Source organism: Simochromis diagramma, unplaced genomic scaffold (assembly GCF_900408965.1).
Source record: "Simochromis diagramma unplaced genomic scaffold, fSimDia1.1 OVJJ01000321.1, whole genome shotgun sequence".
In the NCBI taxonomy this organism is placed as follows: domain Eukaryota; kingdom Metazoa; phylum Chordata; class Actinopteri; order Cichliformes; family Cichlidae; genus Simochromis; species Simochromis diagramma.
Window position 1 is genome coordinate 9,871,249 of NW_024386772.1, and position 12,624 is coordinate 9,883,872.

The 12,624-nt window shown below is 39.4% G+C and overlaps 1 protein-coding gene across 1 annotated transcript; it reads left to right on the plus strand.

The window, feature by feature from the left end:
- The first annotated feature begins 851 nt into the window (after nucleotides 1-851).
- Nucleotides 852-11,711, plus strand: LOC120738531 (myosin heavy chain, fast skeletal muscle-like). The gene is made up of 41 exons (XM_040039790.1): nucleotides 852-921; nucleotides 1,114-1,163; nucleotides 1,257-1,479; nucleotides 1,578-1,721; nucleotides 1,807-1,963; nucleotides 2,136-2,163; nucleotides 2,243-2,354; nucleotides 2,448-2,540; nucleotides 2,628-2,691; nucleotides 3,092-3,190; nucleotides 3,281-3,384; nucleotides 3,479-3,617; nucleotides 3,703-3,821; nucleotides 3,919-4,068; nucleotides 4,153-4,323; nucleotides 4,411-4,717; nucleotides 4,851-4,927; nucleotides 5,078-5,165; nucleotides 5,248-5,365; nucleotides 5,479-5,602; nucleotides 5,673-5,809; nucleotides 5,911-6,166; nucleotides 6,362-6,604; nucleotides 6,735-6,911; nucleotides 7,025-7,170; nucleotides 7,266-7,356; nucleotides 7,460-7,849; nucleotides 7,955-8,081; nucleotides 8,208-8,326; nucleotides 8,550-8,746; nucleotides 8,839-9,022; nucleotides 9,115-9,280; nucleotides 9,414-9,538; nucleotides 9,632-9,940; nucleotides 10,029-10,232; nucleotides 10,315-10,440; nucleotides 10,528-10,698; nucleotides 10,862-10,966; nucleotides 11,057-11,152; nucleotides 11,267-11,398; nucleotides 11,587-11,711. The coding sequence occupies exons 3-41, from the start codon at nucleotides 1,276-1,278 to the stop codon at nucleotides 11,602-11,604; spliced, it is 5,817 nt and encodes a 1,938-aa protein (XP_039895724.1). The 5' UTR covers nucleotides 852-921; nucleotides 1,114-1,163; nucleotides 1,257-1,275; the 3' UTR covers nucleotides 11,605-11,711.
- Nucleotides 11,712-12,624: the final 913 nt, after the last annotated feature.

Here is a 12,624-nt window from a genome sequence, read left to right on the forward strand (position 1 = left end):
GTACTTGTGGGTACTTCTGTGTTGTTGAAAAATAAATATATCTGTCTTTTGTGCCAACCACAAACCACTCCTCCATCCACCCTTTGCTGGATTTATTTTGGACCATGATAGTATCTCATGTTCTGCTAGAAAGATAGCAAACATTAAGTCAAGTTTGAGCAAGCTTTGGAAATAAAAGCTAATCCTTGCTATGATCCCAGATTTCCCTTCCTGTAAGAATATATCATTTAATTAGTTTATCAAAATTGTAAGCTAAAAGCTGTACGTTCACTTCTATCCACACAGAAATTAAATGTATTTATAACAAATTATTTTATAGTAATAAATTTTTTAATATTATGTTTCCAGTAGCTATATATAACACCCTTCTGGCAATAACAGAAAGTCTGATGATTTTTATGTCCTGTAATTATACACCAGTGGCACTAGAAGTTTAAAACTGGCTATCAAAATATCAAAGATAGTTGGACACACACACAAGCTTAGTATAAACTGTATCAAATTAATATCCATTTATCTTCAAGAGTTATTAGAATGAATAATCCCCAAACCATGCAGAGCACTATTTTAATTTACCACTAACTATATTGTTAACATTTCTTATATTTTCCATATTTAGGAGCATAATCACTTAAAGAAATATACCAAATAAACCACAATACATTCGCAACATCTTTTTCACTAAGGAATACAGCTGAATTGTTTGTTTTTGAAAGTATGTTGTATTAGAAAAGAGGGATTTCATATGTGGAAAATGGATCAAAACAATTAATTTATTTTTGACCATATCAGTATCAAGAAGCAAGGTGTCAGACATTCATGACCAAACTAAGGAGAGTGTAAATGCTGAGGAAGCAGAGCCGTTGTGTATAAAAGCAGCAGCTCTGGACATTTGCTCTAACTGACAGGCATCTAAGACGGGTGAGTACAGTAAAAGATTCAGCTACCATGTTTTATCTACTGTGTATTATATGCTCTCATTAAGTTTATATTTTACATTTTTAAGTGTTCAGTTATTAAATTTTTTTTTTGACACTGAAAATTTTACTTTTTGAATGGATTCTTAAACTAAAGAGTAAAATGTCCATTGATATACGTTTACTTATTTTATAGCACCTTGACATACACAGGATACCAAGGAAGTTCTGTTTGCATCAGCTGAGGTAAACTCCATGAATCAAAAAGAATGGATGTCAATTATGGTTTGTATAATAAGTACAATAAATGATTTATGTGTCAATCCATCATATTTTCAGTCTCTAGTAAAGTGCCACCATGAGCACAGACGCGGAGATGGCGCAGTATGGCGCGGCGGCCATTTACCTCCGCAAGCCAGAAAAGGAGAGGATTGAGGCCCAGACTGCTCCATTTGATGCCAAAACGGCCTTCTTTGTGACTGTTCCTGATGAGATGTATGTCAAGGGCAAACTTACCAAGAAGGAGGGTGGTAAAGCCACTGTTGAGACAGACGACGGAAAGGTAGATGAATTATCAATGTACTTTATCTATTTGTCAAATATATAGTGCCAAACTTTGAAAGCTGATTTTTTTCTAAGTGATCTTAATTTTCTATTCAGACGGTCACTGTAAAGGAGGATGAAATCCACCCTAGAAACCCTCCAAAGTTTGATAAGATGGAGGACATGGCCATGATGACCCACCTTAATGAGCCATCTGTGCTGTTTAACCTCAAAGAGCGTTATGCATCATGGATGATCTACGTAAGTTTTCACATTGCTGTGTGTGAGAGGAAAGTATCATGCTGATCTGTAAATGTTTAAATGATATTTATTGTCTATGATACAGACCTACTCTGGGTTGTTCTGCGTTGTCGTCAATCCCTACAAGTGGCTTCCTGTATATGATGCTACATGTGTAGCAGCATACAGAGGAAAGAAGAGGATTGAGGCTCCACCCCACATCTTCTCCATCTCTGACAATGCCTATCAGTTCATGCTCACTGGTAAGCTCAATTCCCTACTAAAGCCTTTAAATGCATTTAGGACTTCTACTTAAAGAGATGACCATTAATCATTGTGTGAAAAAATGTTTCTTAGCACATAGCTACTTATAAGTGATAGGAAATAAATGAATCCTAAGATTATTCAAGACATGCTTATATGTTTTTCTTTTAGATCGTGAGAACCAGTCTGTCCTGATTACGTGAGTATAATAAAAACTGTATGCAAAATATATAAAAACTATATAAAGGCATTTTAACAATGTGTCCCATAAACCCCAGTGGAGAATCCGGTGCAGGAAAGACTGTCAACACCAAACGTGTCATCCAGTACTTTGCAACAATTGCAGCTCTTGGAGCTAAGAAGGCTGAGCCAACACCTGGCAAAATGCAGGTAGATTTTTTATTCTGCATCAAAGTCTTTGTGACAGAAAAAGAAAATCAATTTTGGAAGATCAGCTCATATAAAAACAATATATTCTTGCAGGGCTCTCTTGAGGATCAGATTGTTGCTGCCAACCCTCTGTTGGAGGCCTACGGTAATGCCAAGACTGTGAGGAATGACAACTCCTCTCGATTTGTAAGTGATTAAAACGAGTTAATGTAAATGAGCTTTTTACTACTTGCTCTCATGAAAGGCAATATTAATAAAGATCTACCCATGTAGGGTAAATTCATCAGGATTCACTTTGGCACATCTGGCAAGCTGTCTTCAGCTGATATTGAAACATGTAAGTTTGAACCAGTGTAAATTACCATTATCTGTGATAGAAATTATTTTACAGCACATAAAGAGATGAGTCACTTAATTTCAGAAGAAGTAATATTGTCTGTTGTGGTGAAACACACGGATGCATGAACAGTGTGGTTACACTATATATTATAAGTTATATACTGTAACCCAGCAGTTATCATGTGTAAGTATAAGTAGGAACATATTGCAACTTCACGGAACATTTAAAGTATAATAAGGTATAATGTGAAGCACGTTATAAGTAAAGAAACAGAACTGAAAAAAGTTTCAAACACGCCCAATGACAGCCAAGGAAATGAATGCATACATGATCCATTTTGCAGTTTTGACTGTGATGTCTCATGTCTACAGTGTCAAAATTAATCTGTTGTCCTTAGATCTGCTGGAGAAGTCCCGTGTCACCTTCCAGTTGTCTGCTGAGAGGAGCTACCATATCTTCTATCAGCTGATGACAGGCCACAAGCCTGAGCTTCTGGGTATGCTGACAGGACACCTAAATTTAAAATTTAAAACCATTAAAATCACATTCTAAGCAAAAAAAAAGTGAACTTCATTTCTCCTTTCAGAGGCTCTTCTGATCACAACTAACCCTTATGACTATCCAATGATCAGTCAGGGTGAAATCACTGTCAAGAGCATCAATGATGTGGAGGAGTTCATTGCAACAGATGTAAAATCACATTTGACACAGAATCTTATACTTAACCATAAATATCTTCTTTTGTTTTATTTATTAATAGCTGATTTCATTTTTTTTCTTGCAGACTGCTATTGACATCTTGGGCTTTAGTGGTGATGAGAAGTTAAGCATCTACAAGCTGACTGGTGCTGTGATGCATCATGGCAACATGAAATTCAAGCAGAAGCAGCGTGAAGAGCAGGCTGAACCTGATGGCACCGAGGGTATTGTGAAAAATTTCTATAATGGAGAAATGTTTGAAGTATTTGTATTTATTAGGTATTATAATGATTTGTTTTAATCCAACAGTGGCTGACAAGATTGCGTACCTACTGGGCCTGAACTCGGCTGATATGCTGAAAGCTTTGTGCTACCCAAGAGTCAAGGTTGGCAATGAGATGGTGACCAAAGGTCAGACTGTCCCACAGGTAATTAATGAAAAGGCCTTATATTATCATATTATATTTATAAACATTATAGCTGCATTCATATGGTTTTGTATAATTATAAATTCTTGTTTGCCAGGTCAACAATGCTGTCTCGGCTCTGTGCAAATCTATCTATGAGAAAATGTTCTTGTGGATGGTTATCCGTATCAATGAGATGCTGGACACAAAGCAGCCCAGACAGTTCTTCATTGGAGTGCTGGATATCGCTGGGTTTGAGATCTTTGATGTGAGCACTTGAAACATTTCACCACATTTCTTAAACTTTAAAGACTTTATTACCATGAAGTTAGACATGGTTGTACTATTACAGTTCAACAGCTTGGAGCAACTCTGCATCAACTTCACCAATGAGAAACTGCAACAGTTTTTCAACCATCACATGTTTGTCCTGGAGCAAGAGGAGTACAAGAAAGAAGGCATTCATTGGGAGTTCATTGACTTCGGTATGGACTTGGCTGCCTGCATTGAGCTTATTGAGAAGGTAAACAGCTGCTCTGGAAGAAATGTACATGTGGTTGCATATCTTACCTCTGTTGAAATTTTAATATGATTTGTGATATTTTCTCAGCCAATGGGCATCTTCTCCATCCTTGAAGAGGAGTGCATGTTCCCCAAGGCCTCTGACACAACGTTCAAGAACAAGCTGCACGATCAGCATCTTGGCAAGACCAAAGCATTTGAGAAACCAAAGCCTGGAAAGGGCAAGGCTGAGGCACACTTCGCTCTGGTTCACTATGCTGGTACAGTGGACTACAATATCACTGGCTGGCTGGACAAGAACAAGGACCCACTGAATGACTCAGTTGTTCAGCTGTACCAGAAGTCTTCAAACAAACTGCTGGGCTTCCTTTACGCAGCCCATGCTGGAGCTGAAGGTAAGAAAAAAAAGTGCTCACAAACTCCCATGTCCAGTACAGATAGCTACGATGTGCAAACTGCAGGCTAAAATTATACAGTGAAAAATATTTTTTCAATTCCAATAATGAAATTTACTGTTTATGAAAACAGAGGCTGCTGGTGGTGGTGGCAAGAAGGGTGGTAAGAAGAAGGGTGGTTCCTTCCAGACTGTGTCTGCTCTTTTCAGAGTATGTATAGATTTATATATATATATATATATATATATATATATATATATATATATATATATATATATATATATATATATATATATATATAAAATTAAATGCTCATTTTTAAATAGTATTAACCTATTATCTAATGATGCTGATCTACAGGAGAATCTGGCCAAGCTGATGACCAACTTAAGAAGCACTCATCCTCACTTTGTCCGTTGCCTGATTCCCAATGAGACAAAGACCCCAGGTACCCCACAGTAATATTAACTGTAAAAATGACAGTAAGAATATAGAAAAGATTTGAAACATTATGCATTTCTGACTCTCAGGTCTTATGGAGAACTTCCTGGTCATCCACCAGCTGAGGTGTAATGGTGTACTGGAGGGCATCAGAATCTGCAGGAAGGGTTTCCCCAGCAGAATCCTCTATGGTGACTTCAAGCAGAGGTGACAGCACATTACAATATTGGAAAGGAAAATTTGTTTCATTGTTTTTGTAAAGGACAAACTTGAATATGATGAAAGAAAAATCTAAGTAACAACATGATTTTCTCTTAAAGATACAAAGTGTTGAATGCCAGTGTCATCCCTGAGGGACAGTTCATTGACAACAAGAAAGCTTCAGAGAAGCTGCTTGGCTCCATTGATGTGGATCACACACAATACATGTTTGGGCACACAAAGGTACACTTTGTTATATTAATTAAAACACTGTCCATTTGCACTTGTACTTATGTTTTCAATGATTAAATAGGTGTTCTTCAAAGCTGGTCTGCTGGGCACTCTTGAGGAGATGAGAGATGAGAAACTGGCTGAGCTGGTGACCATGACTCAGGCTCTCTGCAGAGGATACGTCATGAGGAAAGAGTTTGTGAAGATGATGGAGAGGAGGTAATATTATCATAGTAAACTCTATTGTATTCTCTTTTGTATTTCCTTCCTCATATTAAGATTCAACGACACAAAGTAACACTCTCATGTTTGGTTTTTAGAGAATCTATCTACTCCATCCAGTACAACATCCGTTCTTTCATGAATGTCAAGAACTGGCCATGGCTGAAAGTATACTTCAAGATCAAGCCTCTTCTGAAGAGTGCTGAGACTGAGAAGGAGTTGCAGAACATGAAGGAGAACTATGAGAAGATGCAGACAGACCTGGCTACTGCTCTGGCAAAGAAGAAGGAACTGGAAGAGAAGATGGTCAGCCTGCTGCAGGAGAAGAATGACCTGCAACTTCAAGTGGCTGCAGTAAGTAGTAGAGAAAAGTATATATTGCACCTATAGTTCATGTATATAAGGTAGATATAAAAGGACCACATGTTTGTCTCATCCTCTGATTATTTATTTGCTAAAACAAAAGTGTAGGTAAAAGTACGATCAAGAAAACACTAGGACAATGTGACTCACAAATAATCTAACTTGTGTGTTCAACATGTATTATAGGAAGTTGACAATCTCTCTGATGCTGAAGAAAGGTGTGAGGGGCTCATTAAGAGCAAGATCCAGCTCGAGGCCAAACTCAAAGAGACAAGTGAGAGACTGGAGGATGAAGAGGAAATCAATGCTGAGCTGACTGCTAAGAAGAGGAAGCTGGAGGATGAATGCTCTGAGCTGAAGAAGGACATTGATGACTTGGAGCTCACCTTGGCCAAAGTGGAGAAGGAGAAACATGCCACAGAAAACAAGGTTCAGTTCATTTTGATTGTATTCTTAGTTCAATTAAAACATGTTATATTGCTCCTTAAACACCTTAAACGTTCAAGTAATCAGCAAATTCTCGAACAAAATTAAACTTAATGTATTCACATTGTTTCAGGTGAAAAACCTGACAGAGGAGATGGCATCTCAAGATGAGTCAATTGCCAAGTTGACTAAGGAGAAGAAAGCCTTACAAGAGGCCCATCAGCAAACACTGGATGATCTCCAGGCAGAGGAAGACAAAGTCAACACTCTGACCAAGTCCAAAACAAAGCTGGAACAGCAAGTTGATGATGTAAGAAAACTATAAAAATTACGTTGTTGTTGTTTTTTGTTTTTTATGGAAAGAATTTTAGTGCTGAATCATTGTCTTTCCAACCACTTGAATCAACTGACATGACTTTATAGCTTGAGGGTTCACTGGAGCAAGAGAAGAAGCTCCGCATGGACCTTGAGAGAGCCAAGAGGAAGCTGGAGGGAGATCTGAAACTGGCCCAGGAATCCATAATGGATCTGGAGAATGACAAGCAGCAGTCTGATGAGAAAATCAAGAAGTAGGGCTTTTTTTGTAAATAATTTTCTTTACACACATTGCATTGCAATAATCATATGGACTATGATCGTAAAACCATACTTCTTCCACACCAAGGAAGGACTTTGAAATCAGCCAACTTCTCAGCAAAATTGAAGATGAACAATCCCTTGGTGCTCAACTTCAGAAGAAGATTAAAGAACTTCAGGTAACACTAACGACCAGTGTTCATAAAGAATATTGTTCATTATAAGTCAAAAACCTAGTTTAGTGCAGGTTCTAATCGATAAATCCAAATAATTTCAAACTAGGCTCGTATTGAGGAGCTGGAAGAGGAGATTGAGGCTGAGAGGGCAGCTCGGGCTAAGGTAGAGAAGCAGAGAGCCGACCTCTCCAGGGAGCTTGAAGAGATCAGTGAGAGGCTCGAGGAAGCTGGTGGAGCAACAGCTGCTCAGATTGAGATGAACAAGAAGCGAGAGGCTGAGTTCCAGAAACTGCGTCGTGATCTTGAGGAATCAACTCTGCAGCATGAAGCTACTGCAGCAGCTCTCCGTAAGAAGCAGGCTGACACTGTTGCAGAGCTCGGAGAGCAGATCGACAACCTCCAGCGTGTCAAACAGAAGCTGGAGAAAGAGAAGAGCGAGTACAAGATGGAGATTGATGACCTCTCCAGCAACATGGAGGCTGTTGCTAAAGCAAAGGTGCGGACATTATTTGTAGAGAACAGATTTTTTCTTTTTTACATTTCAGGACTGCCAAAGCAGCTCATTAACTGTTAACATGGATATGGCATTACTTGGTGACAGGGCAACTTGGAGAAAATGTGCAGGACTCTTGAGGATCAACTAAGTGAACTCAAAGCCAAAAATGATGAGAATGTTCGTCAGCTGAATGACATTAATGCCCAGAAGGCGAGACTTCAAACAGAGAATGGTAAGTGATGTATAACAAAGAAACAGTCTGTCTCTGGAAATTTGTCATTTACATGTACCTAAAACTACAACCAATCGGTGGGTGAAATGGAACAAACTAGGCTTAATACATGTGTGTTAACTACAGGTGAGTTCAGTCGCCAGCTTGAGGAGAAAGAAGCTCTTGTTTCTCAGCTCACAAGGGGCAAGCAGGCCTTCACTCAGCAGATTGAGGAACTGAAGAGACACGTTGAGGAGGAAGTGAAGGTCTGAAATATTTTCTCTCTTCTGTTAAATTTCATCACTTACTACTAAAAACAGAGACAAGTTTTAATCTGTTACAGAGACACTCAGTAACTCTGAGACAGATAATCCTCTAATTTCTTTCTAAGGTTTTACCTCTTAAATTTGTTATCCTCTCAGCATTAGACTTTAAAATTGATTTCAACAATAAAATATCGAAATCTGAAATCAACTGTCACTTCAACAGGCCAAGAACGCCCTGGCTCATGCTGTTCAGTCAGCACGTCATGACTGTGATCTGCTCAGAGAGCAGTTTGAGGAGGAGCAGGAGGCCAAGGCTGAGCTGCAGCGAGGAATGTCCAAGGCCAACAGTGAGGTGGCTCAGTGGCGATCCAAATATGAGACTGATGCCATCCAGCGAACTGAGGAGCTGGAGGAGGCCAAGTAAGTCATGATACTTTCACTGTTTAAATTAGTTTTCAGACTTAAAACCAACCAATTCAGCCTTAATAAAAACAGAATTCTTTTAACAACAGGAAAAAGCTTGCCCAGCGCCTGCAGGACGCTGAGGAATCCATTGAGGCTGTGAACTCCAAGTGTGCCTCACTGGAGAAGACCAAGCAGAGGCTGCAGGGTGAGGTGGAGGACCTCATGATTGATGTGGAGAGAGCTAATGCTCTGGCTGCCAACCTTGACAAGAAGCAGAGGAACTTTGATAAAGTAAAGTTTTAAACATAACCTCTGTCATCAAAGGAGAATTACACCCATTACAACAACTAATTATTTAATTAATTAATTTTTAATTAATCTAGGTCCTGGCAGAATGGAAGCAGAAGTATGAGGAGAGCCAGGCAGAGCTGGAAGGAGCCCAAAAGGAGGCTCGTTCTCTCAGCACTGAGTTGTTCAAGATGAAGAACTCATATGAAGAGGCTCTGGATCATCTTGAGACCATGAAGAGAGAGAACAAGAACCTGCAGCGTATGCTTATCTTGCTATAGATCATATGGATATGATTCTAATGTTTATATTCATTTATATGTTATGTTGTGGCAAAAATATTTGCATATATCAGCTCCAAGTACTAAAACTCTTGGCTGTGTTTGCTCTGTAGAGGAGATCTCAGATCTGACTGAGCAGATTGGTGAGACAGGAAAGAGCATCCATGAGCTGGAAAAGGCCAAGAAGACTGTTGAGACTGAGAAGTCTGAAATTCAGACAGCTCTGGAGGAAGCTGAGGTAATGTATTTTATAAAAATGTACTTTGTTTGTAATTACATTTATAAAAGTATCCCTTCTCCAGTTTATTTTGAAATAACCCTTTATTTAAAGGGAACTCTGGAGCACGAGGAGGCCAAGATCCTTCGTGTTCAGCTTGAGCTAAACCAGGTAAAAGGTGAGATTGACAGGAAGCTGTCAGAGAAGGACGAGGAGATGGAGCAGATCAAGAGGAACAGCCAGAGGGTGATTGACTCCATGCAGAGCACTCTTGATGCTGAGGTCAGGAGCAGGAATGATGCCCTGAGAGTCAAGAAGAAGATGGAGGGAGACCTGAATGAGATGGAGATTCAGTTGAGCCATGCCAACAGACAGGCTGCTGAGGCCCAGAAACAACTAAGGAATGTCCAAGGACAGCTCAAGGTGAGTTGGTAGATCATTTGTGTTTGTGTGAATTTTTAATTAACCTCCAAGCAAACAATGATAATATCTTTTGTTTGTTTGTTATCAGGATGCTCAGCTGCACCTGGATGACGCAGTCAGAGGACAGGAAGACATGAAGGAGCAGGTCGCCATGGTGGAGCGCAGAAATGGTCTAATGGTGGCTGAGATTGAGGAGCTGAGAGCCGCTCTGGAGCAGACAGAGAGAGGACGCAAAGTGGCTGAGCAGGAGTTGGTTGATGCTAGTGAGCGTGTTGGACTGCTTCACTCTCAGGTTGGTATTCATTACTTTACAAGAACTTTGAGACATCAGAGAGTGAGAATCACATCATTAAAACCGTTTCTTTTTCATTCAGAACACCAGTCTTTTGAACACCAAGAAGAAGCTGGAGGCTGACCTTGTCCAGGTTCAGGGTGAGGTGGATGATGCAGTTCAGGAAGCAAGAAATGCTGAGGAGAAGGCCAAAAAGGCTATCACTGATGTAAGTTAGTACTTTACAAGCCTTCTTTTCTTTTCAAAATTTTTGTTCATGCTTGATCAATAATGCCAACACCACCCATACTTTCAGGCTGCCATGATGGCTGAGGAGCTGAAGAAGGAGCAGGACACCAGTGCTCACCTGGAGAGGATGAAGAAGAACCTGGAGGTCACAGTCAAGGACCTGCAGCACCGTCTGGATGAGGCAGAGAACCTCGCCATGAAGGGTGGCAAGAAGCAGCTCCAGAAACTGGAGTCCAGGGTATGTACTGCATATATATATGCATATATAGTTATTATTCATATATTCTTGAGTTATTATTCAAGTATTAAATAAACACTTTGATGCCATCACATGATCTCCACCCATTTTCTTTCTACTCTTAATATTTATTAAAAGCTGATTACTTATCATGGCATTAAAGGTCCGTGAACTAGAAACTGAAGTTGAAGCTGAGCAAAGACGTGGAGCTGATGCTGTTAAAGGAGTCCGCAAATATGAGAGGAGAGTGAAGGAGCTCACCTACCAGGTGATTACACATTTACCTAAATATCTATTACATTTAAGTTCCTAAATTGTTTCTTCTTCAGCCGTCAGTAACAGTTTGTTGTTTATGCAGACTGAGGAGGACAAGAAGAATTTGGTCAGACTTCAGGATCTGGTGGACAAGCTGCAGCTCAAAGTCAAGGCTTACAAGAGACAGGCTGAGGAGGCTGTAAGTACAATGTTTTGTGATTTTTACATATGGAATTCACAGCTTCATAACTGAGATATCTCTCATATATGATCAGATATGTTTTTAAATAAAACATATTGTTGCACTGAACAGGAGGAACAGGCCAACACCCACATGTCCAGACTGAGAAAGGTCCAACATGAGATGGAGGAAGCTCAGGAACGTGCTGACATTGCTGAATCTCAGGTCAACAAACTGAGAGCCAAGAGCCGTGATGCTGGAAAGGTAATTCATGTAATTTGTTTTACAAAAAATGTACCGTTGTTTAATGGAGTTGTTTGATATAAGAGCTTTATGTTAATAATTTTCTGTGAATTGAAGACAGTGTAGATACTGTATTTACAATGTAGAATGAATTGTTTCAATGTTGATAACATGTATTGAATAATTTTACCTTTCATTATTTTTTTCAGGGTGAAAGTGCTGAATAAGACACATTCTTTTGGAACTTTTTGGCAGTGTTCATAAAATATGAACTAACTGTTAAATTGTCCACGTATGATGTATTAATTCAATAAACACTTTCATTATGATTTCATGAAATGTAAAGAGTTTAATTTATTCTTTATTCTAAAAAAAGTCACATTCACATATACAATTTTTAACACGATAGTTTCTTCAGAATAATCGTGATTCATACCTACATGACATCGTCCTGTGAAATGAGGACAGCACTTTTCCCTTTGTGTTCTCCCTTCTTGTGTTCAGCATTAGTGATGGCAGAGTTAAGTTAACCTTTAAAGAAAACATATTTCACACAAACCAAGATACTTTTAATATACATTTTTCGTAACGCCTGATGTCAGCTCACTCTTTGCAGCTATAACAGCTTCAGCTGTTCTGGCTTTACACAAGTTCTAAGGGGCCAAGGCCATCTTGTGAAAAATAACTTCACACCGGTACGATTCATCTCTCATCCAGAAAACATGAATACTGCAACAGTGTCAGCGTGCTTTTCTGCATCTTATGCATTGCATTGTGCCTGGTTATGTAAGGCCTTAGTGCAACTGCGTAGCCATGGAAACCCATTCCATGAAGCTCTCTAAACACTGTTCGTGAGCTAATCTGAAGACCACATGAAGTTTAGAGTGTTGTAGTGACTGACTCCAGAAAGTTGGTGACCTCTGTCCACCAGAGATGGACAGCGTTACAGGTAACGCGTTACTGTAATCCGATTACTTTAAGTAACGAGCAAAGTAAGGGATTACTATTGCAAAAAAGGTCATTAGATTGCTGTTACTTTCCCGTAAGCACGCTGCATTACTGCGTTACTAAAACCGTGGTTTTTTGCGAGAGCGTCTCATGACAATGACGTAAGCAAATGCGACGTTCGTGGCAACAGCTGTGTGCAGATCAACAATGGATAATATATCGAGTGCGGGAGAGAGTATGAGCGTGCAGCGTTTCAAGCGTGGAAGTACTGGCCTTACTTTGAGTTTGATTCCGTAAAA

Excerpts from the sequence above, each read along its gene's own strand:
- LOC120738531 (XM_040039790.1), top strand. The coding sequence starts at position 1,276 with ATGAGCACAGACGCGGAGATGGCGCAGTATGGCGCGGCGGCCATTTAC. Across the intron at positions 2,541-2,627 it reads ATGACAACTCCTCTCGATTT|GGTAAATTCATCAGGATTCA; the intron begins GTAAGTGATTAA and ends CTACCCATGTAG. Across the intron at positions 5,366-5,478 it reads TATGGTGACTTCAAGCAGAG|ATACAAAGTGTTGAATGCCA; the intron begins GTGACAGCACAT and ends TTTCTCTTAAAG.